The 14,938-nt window shown below is 47.7% G+C and overlaps 1 protein-coding gene across 1 annotated transcript; it reads left to right on the forward strand.

The window, feature by feature from the left end:
• The first annotated feature begins 12,563 nt into the window (after positions 1-12,563).
• LOC119459220 (putative nuclease HARBI1) lies at positions 12,564-14,345 on the forward strand. The gene is made up of 2 exons (XM_037721039.2): positions 12,564-13,545; positions 13,768-14,345. The coding sequence occupies exons 1-2, from the start codon at positions 12,777-12,779 to the stop codon at positions 14,157-14,159; spliced, it is 1,161 nt and encodes a 386-aa protein (XP_037576967.1). The 5' UTR covers positions 12,564-12,776; the 3' UTR covers positions 14,160-14,345.
• Positions 14,346-14,938: the final 593 nt, after the last annotated feature.

A 14,938-nucleotide genomic window follows, 5' to 3' on the forward strand; every position in this document is an offset into this window, starting at 1 on the left:
AAAGGAGCACTTCCTTGTGTCTTGCTGTTCTCTCAGATATCCAGTTTCCTAATTTTGGTTTTATGGTGTGCAGTTTATTTGATAATTCGTCATCCCACTGGCTTTGCCAATACATCCTCAACTTATGGCGTAAGAAGGGCTTGAGGTCTGTAGCTGGTATGGGTTTATTTACGTCGGTCTCGCTAAAAGTAACTAACAAAGCATTTTCATCAGCAGCTACATTGCCTTTGTGGCCAGGTACCCAACATGAGACAATGCTTTGGTTTTGCACATATGCTGAGCATAGTGAGGTGTATAGCTCATTAAAGACGGAGTTCGTGTGTCTTCGGAAGCTCATTAGGGCTTTACAACACATAATGATTCTGTGAGTATGATAGCCTTATTGAAATTAGTCTGCTTGATATGTTTACCGTTAAAAGTATTGACACGTATACATGTTTATCTTTCACCGGTGGCCGCTTTCCACCGGCTAACAAATGTTAAACGTTATCGCTCGGCGCAGGACGCGCCTGTGTCGGAGGTTTCTAGAACGTTATCGATGCTTCTTTCCGTTGCCTGTTTTCACAGACGCTTATGTTATCTGATTGTGTGACCGACGCGAATTGTCTAGAACTTTCTGGAAGACACGCGGGCATCAGGGATTAATCTAGAACCTTCGATGACTCAGGTATAAAAGCCGACGCGTTTCGCCGCTGATCAGATTTTCGACGATCGCCGACTGTGTTCGCCGCTATCGTTGTGCTTTGAGTGTACCTTGCTTTTGTGGGCACAGGTTCGCCCAATAAACAACCAGTTTTGTCGTACACAGTTTTACGACTGTTTTCTTCAGCGTCACTACTACGTGACATCTGGTGGAGGTGCTAGTGCGTTCATGCAGCGAACGCCCCCGCAAAGCCGCGACCCAAGCCCGAAACCGGACGACGAGACCAACGTCGCCAAGGACCAGCGAGCTAGCCGTAGGCAGCAAGGACTTTTGCCAGAATACGGACTTCTTCCCGAGAAGACCACAGCGATCAAGGCCAAGTCAACGACCACAATGGCAGCCCCAGCGTCCCCCATCCTGCTGCAGCAACCTCGGGAGCCACCTACCTTCCGTGGATCATCAGCTGAAGACCCTGAAACATGGCTGGAGACGTACGAGAGGACCGCGACATTCAACAAATGGAGCGACGATGACAAGCTGCGCCATGTCTATTTTTCGTTGGATGACGCTGCTCGGACATGGTTTGAGAACAGAGAGACCACCCTGGTGACTTGGGACCTATTTCGCGAGAACTTCGTGAGGACCTTCACGAGTGTTGTACGAAAAGAAAGGGCTGAAGTTCTCCTGGAAACCAGAGTTCAATTGCCGAACGAGAGCATCGCGATCTTCACGGAGGAGATGACTCGCCTCTTCCGCCACGCCGACCCCGACATGTCTGAAGAAAAGAAAGTTAGGTTCTTGATGCGGGGCGTCAAGGAGCATCTATTCACCGGATTGATGCGCAACCCGCCCAAGACTGTGGCAGAATTTGTTTCGGAGGCGACAACGATCGAGAAGACGCTTGAAATGCGAGCCAGGCAATACAACCGCCGTGCGCTGACAAACTACGCCGAAGCTCAAGCTCTAGGCGCCAACGACCTGCACGAGGCGATCAGAGCGGTTGTACGGGAAGAGCTACAGAAATTATTCCCAAGATCGCAGCCTCAGGTGGCTTCAATCGCTGACATAGTTAAAGAAGAGGTTCAGCGATCACTGGAAGTGCCAGAAGTTCCGGCATCGCCTCAACCACAGCCGCAAGCGATGACCTGCGCCGCCGTCGCCCGTCGTGAAGGCCCCCCTCCGCGCTCGCGCCAGGGCACCGTAACGCCGCAGTTCCGTCGTCCACCGCCGCCGCCGCCAGCACGCCCGCCCGTCGCCCAGCGCAGCTACCAGCGGAAGACGGACATTTGGCGCGCCCCCGACCACCGCCCGCTGTAAGCTTCAGCTGTAAGCTTCAGCTGTAAAAATACTTATGTTTGTATTTAGAGCACCGGACGTCGAAAACGACGTCCCGAGGGCTGCATATGCAACACCAGAAGATGACTTCGAGGCATCTGTATAGAATTCTGAGCGGGAATACTTCGCCTGAAGTTCAAGGAAGTGCGAGCGTATGTGTGCCTCAGGCGCACGTTTTGTTATTTCGAAAAAAAGAGATATCGCACTCTATGGTCTGCCGTTCCCACGGCGGTGGCAGGCGAGTGGGAGCCATAAGGGTATTTTCTGCTAGTGGAATACCTATTTCTTCTGCCAATCCTTGCAAGCGCAGGGACAAAGGTGTTGTAATAGCTGGGCGGTTACGATGAAGTGTGGCAGTGGAGAGGTCCTGAATAGTTGGATGGCATGGATGCTCAGTATTAGTAGGAGAAACTAAGATATGTTCTTTGAAGATGCAGAGACCATTCATTGGACTCAACATAGAGGCTTTCAACGGGGCTTGTCCTAAAGGCACCTGTTGCCAGACGAATACCAAGGTGGGGGACTGGGTCTAGGGTTCTTAGGGCAGTGCGTGTTGCAGAATGGTACACCACGGCACCATAGTCAAGGGGCGAACGTATGAGACTCCTATACAAGCTAAGGAGACAGCTTCTGTCAGAACCCCAGGTTGTGTGTGACAGAAGCTTCAGCAGATTCATCGTCTTCAGGCACTTCGCTTTCAAATATTTCAAATGGGATATGAATGTTAGTTTAGAGTCTAGAATGACACCTAAAAAAATATGTTCGCGACTCACAGATAGGCGTGCTCCATTAAGATGAATAACGGGGTCTGGTAATATACCTTTCTTATTAGAGAAGAGAACGGCCGTACTTTTCTGAGGGTTTAGTTTAAATCCGTTCTCGTCCGCCCACTTAGACAGCTTATTTAAACCAAGTTGTACTTGACGCTCGCAGATAGCCAGATTACATGATTTGCAACCGATTTGTACATCATTCACATATACAGAGTAAAACAATGTACGTGGAATGATGGTATGCAGCGAGTTCATTTTTACGACAAAGAAGGTACAGATTAGCACACCGCCTTTTGGTACACCAGTCTCCGGCGTAAATGGACGGGACAGGGCATTACCGACTCTAACGCGGAACGTGCGATTGGAAAGATAACTTCGAATAACGTTCAGCATATTGCCTCGGACTCACATACCAAACAGATCACGGAGAATTCCGAAGCGCCATGTGGTATCGTATGCTTTCTCCATGTCAAGAAATACCGACAGGAAGAACTGCTTGTGTACAAAGGCATCACGGATGTTAGCCTCAATGCGAACCAGGTGATCTGTTGAAGATCCACGTTCCCTGAACCCACATTGTAAGGGGTCTAGTATTTTATTAATTTCGAGATAGTGAAGGAGGCGTAGGTGAATCATTTTCTCGAACAGTTTGCATAGGCAACTTGTCAGAGCAATAGGCCTGTAACTGCTGGCCAGGGACGGGTCCTTGCCCTCTTTGAGAATTGGGATTATAATTGCTTCTTTCCAAGAGGAAAGAATGTACCCGACAGACCACATGGCGTTAAAAAGTGATAATAGTGCTTTCTGGGTTTCAGAGCTTAAGTGTTTTATCATGTCATAAAGTATTCGGTCGGTTCGTGGAGCCGAATTATTGCAGCAGTTCAGTGAAGCTTGAAATTCCGCCATGTTGAATGGATGATTGTATGGTTCAGTCTGTCTGCTTTTTTGAACCAGAGGCACTCGTTCTGCTTGTCGCTGATAGCTCAAGAATGTGTCAGAGTAGTGGGAGGAACTAGAAATGTATTGAAAGTGTGCTCCTAAAGTATCAGCTTGTTCTTTAAGCATGTCTCTCTCGGTATTGACTAAAGGCAGAGGCTGAGATTGCCGGCCTTTTAATTTTTTGACTCTGTTCCAAGCTTTCCTCTCGTCTCTGTAAGAATTTATACTAGAAATGTATTTTTACCATCTGTCCCTTTTGGCACGGCGGCGTGTTCGTCTACCCTGAGCCTTTATTTCCTTGAAGATGATGAGGTTTTCTGTTGTTGGTGAGTCGCGAAGACGACTCCAAGCCTTATTTTGCTTCCTGCGCGCTTCCCTACATTCGTCATTCCACCAGGGGAGAGGACGTTTTGAAGGCGTCCCATTAGTTTCCGGAATACATATTGACGCTGCATCGAGAAGAAATGCTGTTACGTATGCCACTGCGTCATCAACATTGAGTGTACAAATATCATCCCAGGTCAAGTACGTGAGCTCTCTGTATCGCTTCCAGTCGGCTGAGTCTACCTTCCACCTGGGAGCATGTGGAGTGTTTTCATCTTGTTTTGCACAGTTTAAAACAATGGGAAAGTGGTCGCTCCCATATGGGTTCCTAATAACACTCCACTCCAGATAGGTAATAAGAGTACTTGACACTATGGTAAGATCTATCGAGAAAAATGTTTTGTGTGCAAGACTGTAGAATGTGGGTTCCTTCTTGTTAAGTAAGCAGGCACCCGAGGAAAACAGGGAATTTTCTATTAGGCGCCCTGTCGCATCACAACGACAATCTCCCCAAAGCGTACTATGCGCATTGAAATCTCCTGCAACTATATAGGGATCAGGAACTTCATGGATAAAGTTCTGGAGGTCTGCTTTCAATAGTTGAGAACCAGGAGGAATATATAAGGAACTAATTGTAACTAATTTGTTAAATATCACAGCTCTAACTGCAACTGCCTCAAGAGGCGTTTGCAGCTGTAATTGCTGAGCGGCAACTCCCTTATCTAGTATAACTGCGACACCGCCGGATGATGCGGCAGCATCGTCGCGGTCTTTGGGGTAAATGGCATATTTCCGGAGAAAATCGGTATGTCTAGATTTAGGCTGTGTCTCTTGGACACACAGCACCTTTGGATTAAACTTATGTAGTAGTTCTTTAACGTCATCAAGGTTCCGCAGAAGTCCTCTGACATTCCATTGTAATATTTCAGTATTCATGTCTAAATAAAAAGAGGTTTGTGCTGTGTGTCTAAGAAGATTGCTTAGCTTACAGAGCCCTTCCCGGGCGCCGTAATGCGGGGTTTGTCTTTCTTGCCGCGGTCCTGAGACTCGCGGCGCTCCTTCGGCGCTGGCTGCGCCGTCTAGCTAGGATTAGTGTCCATTGCCTATTGAGAGGTGCTGGACGTCCGCTCTTGTGAGCGGTGTGGTCGTCGTGAAGACCTCGCCTCAAGGGACGAAGCCTTAGCTACCAACCCGGAGGTCGATGGGCCTTGCATTAGGGACGGCGAAGCAGTGCAGGCTGCTTTCACCAGGGGGGCTGGTGGCACTTCCGCGGCTACACTCTTTGTGGACCGGGCAGATGCCGGAGTCTGCTGCCGCGCTGCCCCCTTGCGCACCGTATCAGCATACTTTGTGGTATGAAGAAATGATACACGCTTTCGCGATTCCTGGAATGAAATGTTTTCCTTTACTTTGAGGGTGATTATATCTTTTTTCTTTTTGCCACGTAGGGCACGCTCTAGAGTAAGCTGCATGTCCACCGTCACAGTTCGAACAGTGGAGTGCGCCATCACAGTCATCTTAAGGGTGATCGTGGTCACCGCACTTGGCACAGGTTTGTCGGCCTCGGCAACTTTGTGAACCGTGGCCATACCTCTGACACTTGAAACACCTTCGAGAATTCGGTATGTATGGTCGGACTCGGACTTTCGTGTATCCTGTTCCTAACGTTTCTGGCAGCACACTGGACGCAAAGGTGACGATCAGATGTTTAGTTGGAATTTCTTTGTTTTCCCGTTTGATTATTATTCTCTTAACTATGGTGACATTCTGCTCCTTCCAGCCCTCTAGGAGCTCTTCCTCGGTCAGGTACAGCAGAGCATCGTCGGAAATCACTCCTCTGCTTTTGTTCATGGATCGATGTGGAGTCACTGTGAGGTTCACACCACCGAGTGAGACCAGATTTGGGACTTTGTCGTATTGTTGTTTGTCGCGGACCTCAAGAAGGAGGTCACCGTTCGCAATCTTTGTAACTTTGTAACCGGGACCAATTGTTTCGGTGAGATTTTTCGCAACAGTGAAAGGTGAAATCATTCTTACGGTCTTTCCAGGGTTTTCACTATGAATGACATGGAATCGTGGGAAGGTTTCTTTGCGTTGAAAGAATAATTGAGCTGTTTCTTCGGTGCGCCCTCTTTTTGAGAGAGGACGATCAGGTAGTTTAGGGAATAATGCTAATACCATACAGGTTTATTGATTTCGGCAGCGATGGTAGCCGCCCACCATGAAGCCCAACAAGGGGACGGTACAAGGTTTGAAGATTACCTGCACATGCCAGCTATACACCGCCAATATAACCTAATATATATATCCAAGGTTAAATATAATACACAAGGTTCACCCTTGCCGCCCAGAAATTCGGAAGTGAGAAAAAGTGACTAGAAGACAGGAAAGATCGAAAAGTGGGAGAGAAAGGCAAAAGATTGAAGAGGGGGACAGGAAAAGGCGACTGCCGATTTCCTCCAGGTGGGTCAGTCTGGAGGTGCCGTCTATGTGAAGCAGAGGCTGAAGAGGTGTGTTGCCTCCACCGGGGGGCCTTAAGGGTCCAAACACCCTGCATCGGCTCAACCCCCAGGATCCCCCTTTCCCCAGGCACAGCTAAGCCGCGCACGGCGACACGGGTCCAACCCTCGTGTGCTCGGGTCCGTGGTGTCGCAACACACCAAACGCCTGCTTACGCAGACGCCCCTGCGGGGAGCAACTGCCTCTAGGGCCGTACGAAGTTTTAATTCCCGGCAGGCAATACCTCTATCGACTACAATAGCCACACCACCGGAAGACACGACTGTGTCATCGCGGTCTTTACGAAATATGGCGTATTGCCGGAGAAAGTTGCATTGTGTAGGTTTAAGGTGTGTCTCCTGAATACACAGCACCTTCGGATTAAACTTGTGTATGATTTCTTTGACGTCAACGAGGTTGTGTTGGAGTCCTCTGACGTTCCATTGTGTTATTTATGTATTCATGTTGAAAGTGTTTTTGTGCTGTGGTGTAAAGGAGACTAACTTAAGCTACAGAGCCCTTCTCGGGCCCTGTGATGCGGGCTTTTTCTTTTTTGGAGCGATCGCGAGATTCTCCCCGCTCCTGAGGCGCTGGTGGCGGCGTCTGGCTGGTTGTTGTGTCCATAGCCTCTTGCGAGCGGTTGGTTTGAAGAGAAGGCCTCGTCTCGAGAGACGAGGCCCTCGAGGCCACCAGCCCGGAGGTCGATGGCCCCTTCTTGTGAGTTGGCGGAGCAGCGCTAGCTGCAGCCGCCGAGGGGGCGGATGGCGTCACTGCCGGCTCACTGTGTGTGGGCCGGACAGCCGCCGGAAGCTGTTGTGGCGCTGCCCCCTGACGCGCCACTTCGGCAAAGCTTGTTTTCGGCAGGTACGATACCCGCCTGCGTGCCTCCTTGAAGGTTATGTTTTCCTTTACTTTAATAGTTACTATTTCCTTTTCTTTTTTTCCAGGATGGGCACGACAGCGAGTATGCGGCGTGCTCTCCAACACAGTTAACACAATGTAGAGAGCTTTCACAAGACTCGGAGGAGTGTTCATAAGCACTGCATTTCGCACAAGTTTGGCGGCCTCGGCAGTTCTGTGAACTGTGGCCGAACCGCTGGCATTTGAAGCATCGAAGAGGATTTGGCACGTATGGCCTAACACGAAGTTTGATGTATCCGGCCTCGATGGATTCTGGCAGAACACGGGAGTTAAAAGTAAGTATCAGGTGCTTGGTCTGGATTTCCTTACCGTCGCGCCTCATCTTAACATCGCTTAACATTGATTACATTCTGCTCACTGAAACCCTCTAGGAGTTCAGCCTCACTCAGCTGCAACAGATCATCATCTGATACAACGTCACGGGTGGTATTCATGGTACGGTGCGGGGTTACTGTTACTTGAGCTTCTCCAAATGACACTAGGTTAGGCAGTTTCTCATATTGTTTCAGATCACGGAGCTCCAAGAGGAGATCCCCATGTGCCATCCTGGATGCTTTATAGCCTGGTCCAAAAATATCATTCAAAGTCTTTGACACAAGGAAGGGTGAAAATGTTCGTACTGATTTGTCTGTTTTTTTTTTCTGGGTGAATTACTTGCAATCGGGGAAATGTTTCTCTTTGGTGACCAAAAAACTGGAAGACTTACTTCATCGGTGCGCCCTCGTTTCAGACGGCGATCACGGAGTGGAGGGAATGAACTTGCCATTGGTATATATGGATTTTTCGGCAGCAACGCCAGCCACCCACCATGGATCCCAACAAGGGGATGCTCCAGGGCCTGTAAACACAAGACCTGCAGACGCCAGCTGTATGTAACCACTATAACCAAATATCCAAGGTTGGCTACCCACACAAGGTTAACCCTAGCTGCCTGGGAAATTGGAAGTAAAGGAAGTGAACAGAAGACAGGATAGATTGAAAGTGATAGAGAAAGACGAAGATTTAAGAGGAGGACAGGAAAAGGCAACTGCCGATTTCCCCTGGGTGGGTCAGCCCAGGGGTGCCGTCTATGTGAAGCAGAGGCCGAACAGGTGTGTTGCCTCAACCCAGGGGCCATAAAGGTCCAACACCCGGTATTGACTCAACCCCCAGGATCCCCTTTTCCCCGGACACGGCTAAGCTGCGCACGGCTACACGCGGGAGGGGCCCACCCCCATGCTCGGGTACGTGGTGTCGCAATACACCAAACGCCTGCTGACGCAGACGCCCCTGCGCGGACATAGTGATAGATACTTGTTTTATATAAAAGCTCGAGTAAATTAGGAATATATTATACAAACATTAAAAACAGCAACTGTAAACTAAACACTTCTGCATAAATGCTCAGGGCACACCATGTTATAGACTTCAGATTCTGCCCAGGCGGCACTGCAGAAAAACCCGCCACTAGCGCCCCCATCGCAGCCTTGGCGCAAACTGAGTTGTGCAGAGAGAGCTGTCCGCATGCGACGACGGCGGCGCCATCTCCCGACACCGGGGAGAGATGGCCGCCACCTCGTCTCCGCCCACCCCACAAGATGGCGCTCCCTCTGATCCGCCGGCTGCGGCGGCTCCCCCGCTCGATGGATGGATGAGGCTGAAACCTTTAAATCGGGCGGTGGCATACGCCAGCTAGCCGTGACTATTACCATATATTGTACTTTGTGGTGGGTGAAATTTCACCCCTGCCTTGATTTTAGCCACCAATCAGATAGCCTCCGTTTGGTTATTTCTACCCGCTTAAAGTCTATTTTGCCTTCGCTGTCCCTAAACCCCAATGCTTTGAAAAAATCAGCCCTGTTCCTTTGCGCTGTAGGGTTAAGCCCTTTACAGAAATCTGAGGTGTTCAGCCGTTTTCTCTTCCTCTCCACCCACTGAACCACGAACCTCTCTTCAACGTCTATAATTGATCCAAACGTCAACGTCTTGAGGTCACGTACATATTACATCTAGAGTACGTACCTTTTTTATAAGGTAATGCATGGATGTCTATAAGATGTACTATCTACATGAATGTTAGACTACCAGATAACGTACTATGGATGTACATAGGATATCATTCAGGCACCATAAAATTAATTGGCATACATACCACTTGAACCATACCTCCTACGTTTCGTAGGCGTGCTAGATGTATGTATGTGTGTATGTATGTATGTATGTATGTACTTACGTGGTGTGTACTGTTATAGTTATTATTGGGTTTTATTATTATTAATATTATTATTATTATTATTTAACTCGCCCGAAGTTAGGGATATGAAATTACCCATAAATTTACCACGAGGCTACGAAGTGTTATAATATATTTTAATACCAGAGATGTTTGTGTAATTAGGAACTAAATCTCGGGCAGCAGAAAAAAAATGTAGGACGCTTAAGCTTCGCCTGTAAGAGTGGAACGCGATAGAGTTATCGGGCCCCGTTCGCATCGCATTTTTCTTTATGACTAGGCTTCACTGCAACACAGAACGTGGGAAATCCAGCTTAAAAGACCAAGCTTACACCGATCCCCTTAAAGTGGGCTTCACTTTTAAACAGAAATGCATTGCTGGGAGACAGTTTTACAGGGGCAATATAAGTCGTCTTATATTAAAATGTGAAGGCCCGGGAGATTTCTTATTATTTTATTAATTGTTTGCTATTGCCCCGACGCGCGCGCGCCTCCAAAAAACGTATTTGGGAGGCCGAGTCCCAATTTGACCTGCCGAGGATGCGAGCGCCATCTGGATAGGATTTTCGCAAGTAAACTACCCGAGCGCACCACTGTTGGTATGGTAGAAATGCTCGAAAAAGGGTTTGTGTTTGCGTTTCCTCGTAACAGAATTACGTTTTCTCGTACATTCAAATTACAATCCGACTGTAGGTTGTAGTTAAGTCGTACTTTACCATTTTTCTGACGGATTTTACTGTGAGAAATTCAATGTTTGTTCACTAACACCTTGCGCCACACGGAGAGCCTGCGCGGTCGGGGTGGTTCGGGATGATTTTCTCCGCCACAGACGCCGGCGCTTACGCCGGCACCAACGCCGGATTTTCTGCTACACGGGGCCCTCAACGCTATCGCGTTAATATATATATATATATATATATATATATATATATATATATATGATTTGTGCAACATTACGAGGCTGCGCGGGGAATAGACTTGCAGTGTGCAGTGGATTGCAGATAAGCCTTGAAGGTCAATCATATATATATATATATATATATATATATATATATATATATATATCCTCCTGAGACCCCTTGTACAATACATTGCACATTGCCTTCCACTTTTTTTTCGAAATTCACTCGGAGTGATTACGCAAAATATTCACTCTGGGTGTGAAGAACGGTGCATGTGTAACTACTGTAAAGAAGTGGTTTACTCATATTCTTGTCATCCGCTTTCGAGATATTTGACAATAAATTGGTCTAGACCTCTGTGTCGTCCCACACGGCCGAAAGCCTTCGAGGCGTATTTCGAAGTCACCGAGATTTCGTGAAAATACCGGACGCGGCAGCAATATGGCAATGTACTACACGTAGTTCCATCTTCATCTCAGCGTTCAAACAATGAAATGCAGTTTTATTGCGATAGCAATTATATGGACACTCAAAAGCAGATTTCTGCCGTCGGCGTCGCCGTCGCCCGTAGCCGTCGCCGTGAGGTTCCGTATGACGTCAATGGAGATGAAATCGTCGCCGCGCGCCGAACGCTGTATGTGCGAGTGAAAGGGCGCGAGGGGCGCGCGCTTTCACGGGAAGTGAACGCACGGCGGAGAACAAACGCGCGTTCTGCGCCATGCTCGCTTAAGGGCTGCAGAAGTAAGCGTCTCTTTCCTCCTTTATATACAATCACCATATATGTAGAGCAAACGCGCCTTCTTCCGACGCGCGAGAGGCCGTGGGGGAGGAGGGGGAGGGGGAGGGAAGGGAGGCGACGTTTAGCTGCGGCACCAAGTGCCTATTTATATCAGAGGCTCCGGCAACAGTCACCAACGCCGCACGCATTTTGAGCGAACGCGGGCAAAACGCCGAAGGCGTCGACAATAGTTCTGCGTGTTGCCGGTGCTGCTGCATGTCCAAGTTTATACAGCTGATAAAGCTAATATCATTACTCCGTATAGCTCTCTACAAATTTGCTATCGCAATTGATGCTTCGCCTTTCAGCTGAAACTGCGACAACTTTTTTACCACAGCTTACATGAGGAGATGATGGAGATAGTCATTTTTTTCACGTACATGGAGGCGGAGCTTTTGGCATCTTTCCGTGGTATTATAGCGTCCACACGCCGCAACGCGGGGCCCTTTGGTCGGCGCTTTCAGCCGGTGCCTTAGCGCCGTCTGTCAAAGAAGTGAAAAAATTAAGAAGCACAGCGCGTGCTCGAGGCGCAAGCTCGGCACGCCCAGTGTCGTTCTAGAAGCTAGCCACGCTGGTCGTCGCAGCCGCCGCTGGGCTCACCACCTTCGCCATTTTGAGTAGGGACGACGGCACGGCTCGTACGGCCGCTGTCACGTCATCCTGCAGTGGTGCTACACTATTGAAATTTTAAAAATTGTTTTTCAAGTTCATGACATAACAGTAGGCAATAAAAACTACCGTGAAGAGCGATTATGTCCCGTTGTTGTGTCCGGGTCTCAGGAGGCTATATAGCAGTGTGCAGTGGATTGCAGATAAGCCTAGAAGGTATATATATATATATATATATATATATATATATATATATATATATATATATGATTTACCTTCAAGGCTTATCTACAATCCACTGCACACTGCAAGTCTATTCCCCGCGCAGCCTCGTAATATTGCACACGACATTGTGTGCACGAATTGCTGTGCTATTTTATTTTATTATTTTATTATCTCATGCACTATTTTAATATGATTGTGTTATTTATTTTGTTGCTTTTGTATAGTCTAATTAATCTCAATAAGCTACAGTTTCCTGAAATATAAACAATATTACATAATTGGTATCTTTTTCTTTTGACACGCGGTATCAATCATTGCGTCCAAAGTTCGCCTTTATCTCTTGCCTACCCCAATTAGATAATTTTTGGTTGGTGCACGTGTAGGTATAGTAATTGGTATTAGTGGGCTTCTTCGATTTTCGGAGTTCTGGGAGCGCGCGGGCAGCCAGACGGCCGCCAGCTAGTTCCGGTTGTGAGAGGAAACGGCGTCATAGTCACGTGGGCTGAAACTTCAAGGCGGCCCGCAGGTTGTAAAATCGAATGCCGGGGAGGGAGCGCCGGCGTCGTCTGCTGATTTGTGCGTCGTCTGCTCACTTGTGCGTTCTCCGCTTGTAAGCATGATTGCCGAAGAGCTGCTCGCGATGATCACATCGCTGTTCGGCGTGCTTTTCGCGAGATCATCCCCTACGCACGAGCCTGACGAAGACTACATCGGCGATGAGTTCGCATTGGTTCTGCATTTAATGAAGTTGCATAGACAGGATCGGCACAGGGTGCCCTTGTACGTTGAAAGTGTCGTGCCAACGTACATGGAATTTGAGTTCAAGAAGTTGTTCCGGCTTTCAAGAAGCACGTGCGGAGCCCTGATTGAGGAGTTCGAAGCGTCGAGCTACTACCAAGAAGGTACCCGAGGACGTCCCCAAATTTCGGCCGAGAAAACGCTTCTTATTGCGCTAACGTACATAGGCACGCAACAAACTATGTATCACATTGCTGACAAGTTCGATGTCAGCGAATCAACCGTCCACGCAGCAATTAGCCGTGTCTTGGACTTCATTTTCTCTATAAGTGCGAGAGAAATCTGCTGGCCTGACCGCGACGAAAAGGAGCGAAGCAAGCGGGCCTTCTCGGAGTTGGTTCGTCGCAGGTCGGGGCTCCCGGACGTCATCGGTGCCATCGATGGATGTCACGTCCGCATTTCTAGGCCCTCGGAGTCTGAACAAAGCTATTACAACAGAAAGAAATTCCACTCGATCATTCTTCAAGGGGTCTGCAATGCAGATATGCTGTTCATCGATGTGTTCATCGGAACTCCCGGGAGCGCCCACGATGCTCGGGTTCTCCGGGACAGCTTCCTGTACGACGAAGCACCGACGAATTGCGAAGGTATGAAATTTCGTACCCCTGATCTATTATTATTATAATGCAAAATGAAACTAAGTATAGCACGCAGAGGATCAGAAAATACATGCATGCCCACAGGCAATTGTGATGAATAACCGCAATGCGTAGAAGCTCGAATATTTTATATAGCTGTGTATAGCTTCGTGTTATATTCAGCCTGCGCGTGCTTTAAATTATTTTATCGCTATACGTTAACCGCCGCAGGAGGCTATCTCTTGGGGGATGCTGCGTATCCCTTGACGACGTGGTTGCTGCCACCCTACCGCCAGACTACGGCGAACTGGCGGCCATGGATGACTGCATTCAACTACGCGCACAGTAAGCAGCGAGTGGTCATCGAGGGGGCCTTCGGAATCCTCAAAGCTCGGTTCCAGCGGCTGCTGTGGATTGATGTCGGCAGCATCAAGCAAGCGGTGCAGATTGTACTTGCAGCCTGTGTGCTGCACAACAAGGCTCGACGATGCGGCGACTTCGTGGAGGACCTCGAAGCGAGCGACAGCGGTACTGATGTCTCGTCTGCAGAGCCTGCCGAAGGTGATGACGCACCAGCCCTCTCCGCAGCAGCCTTCCGTGATAGCATCGCCCAGAGCCTCTAAATGTAGCATGGGTTTATTTACATTGGTGACTTGCCTGTGATATTCCCTTAATGTATGAATGACGCACACCCATATATATGTTTTGTTTGCCAGTTCCACATTTTTTTTTCAGTATCGGTCCACTGTCCGTGCACTTTTCTTTTTTTTCTTTTTACTTTGCTGTTATTCTTAAGTATAAATCAATATATATATATATATATATATATATATATATCTATATATATATATATATATATATATATATATGCCCAGTCCTGTTTTATATAGCTGCACTTATTTTTTAATATGCATGTGTCTTGTAAATTGTGCTGAAATTTAATTATGCTTTCATCTTAGTTTGTTCATGCAGTGTATGCTTACTTAATTTTAATGCCGAGTGCACCTGTGTATGTGACTATATTTTTATTTCTTTATCTGTTCACTTCATCCTCAAGATAGATTACCTTTTTTGACATATGCAACCCTGGATCCCTTGTTTCTACACACATTTTAGTATTTTAACATGATTACTGTGACACTCGCTGTGTCAAGCAATTTGTGCACCCTTTTGACAACTAATTTGCAATTTGATTGTTACTATTAAGTATTGATTTCAAACCAACACCACGCCTACGACCTGTGGTTGTTTACTGCATGTTACATCTCAGTGTACACATGCGTGCACGTGATGTTCCCTTTTCGAAAGGCAGTAACTGTTAGAAAACATGTCAAACGATTTTACGCCAAGTATAATGACTGCCACACTTTTTTACTTGTAGTAGAAAAGTAAAAGCCAGTTA

Source organism: Dermacentor silvarum, chromosome 7 (assembly GCF_013339745.2).
Source record: "Dermacentor silvarum isolate Dsil-2018 chromosome 7, BIME_Dsil_1.4, whole genome shotgun sequence".
Lineage (NCBI taxonomy): Eukaryota > Metazoa > Arthropoda > Arachnida > Ixodida > Ixodidae > Dermacentor > Dermacentor silvarum.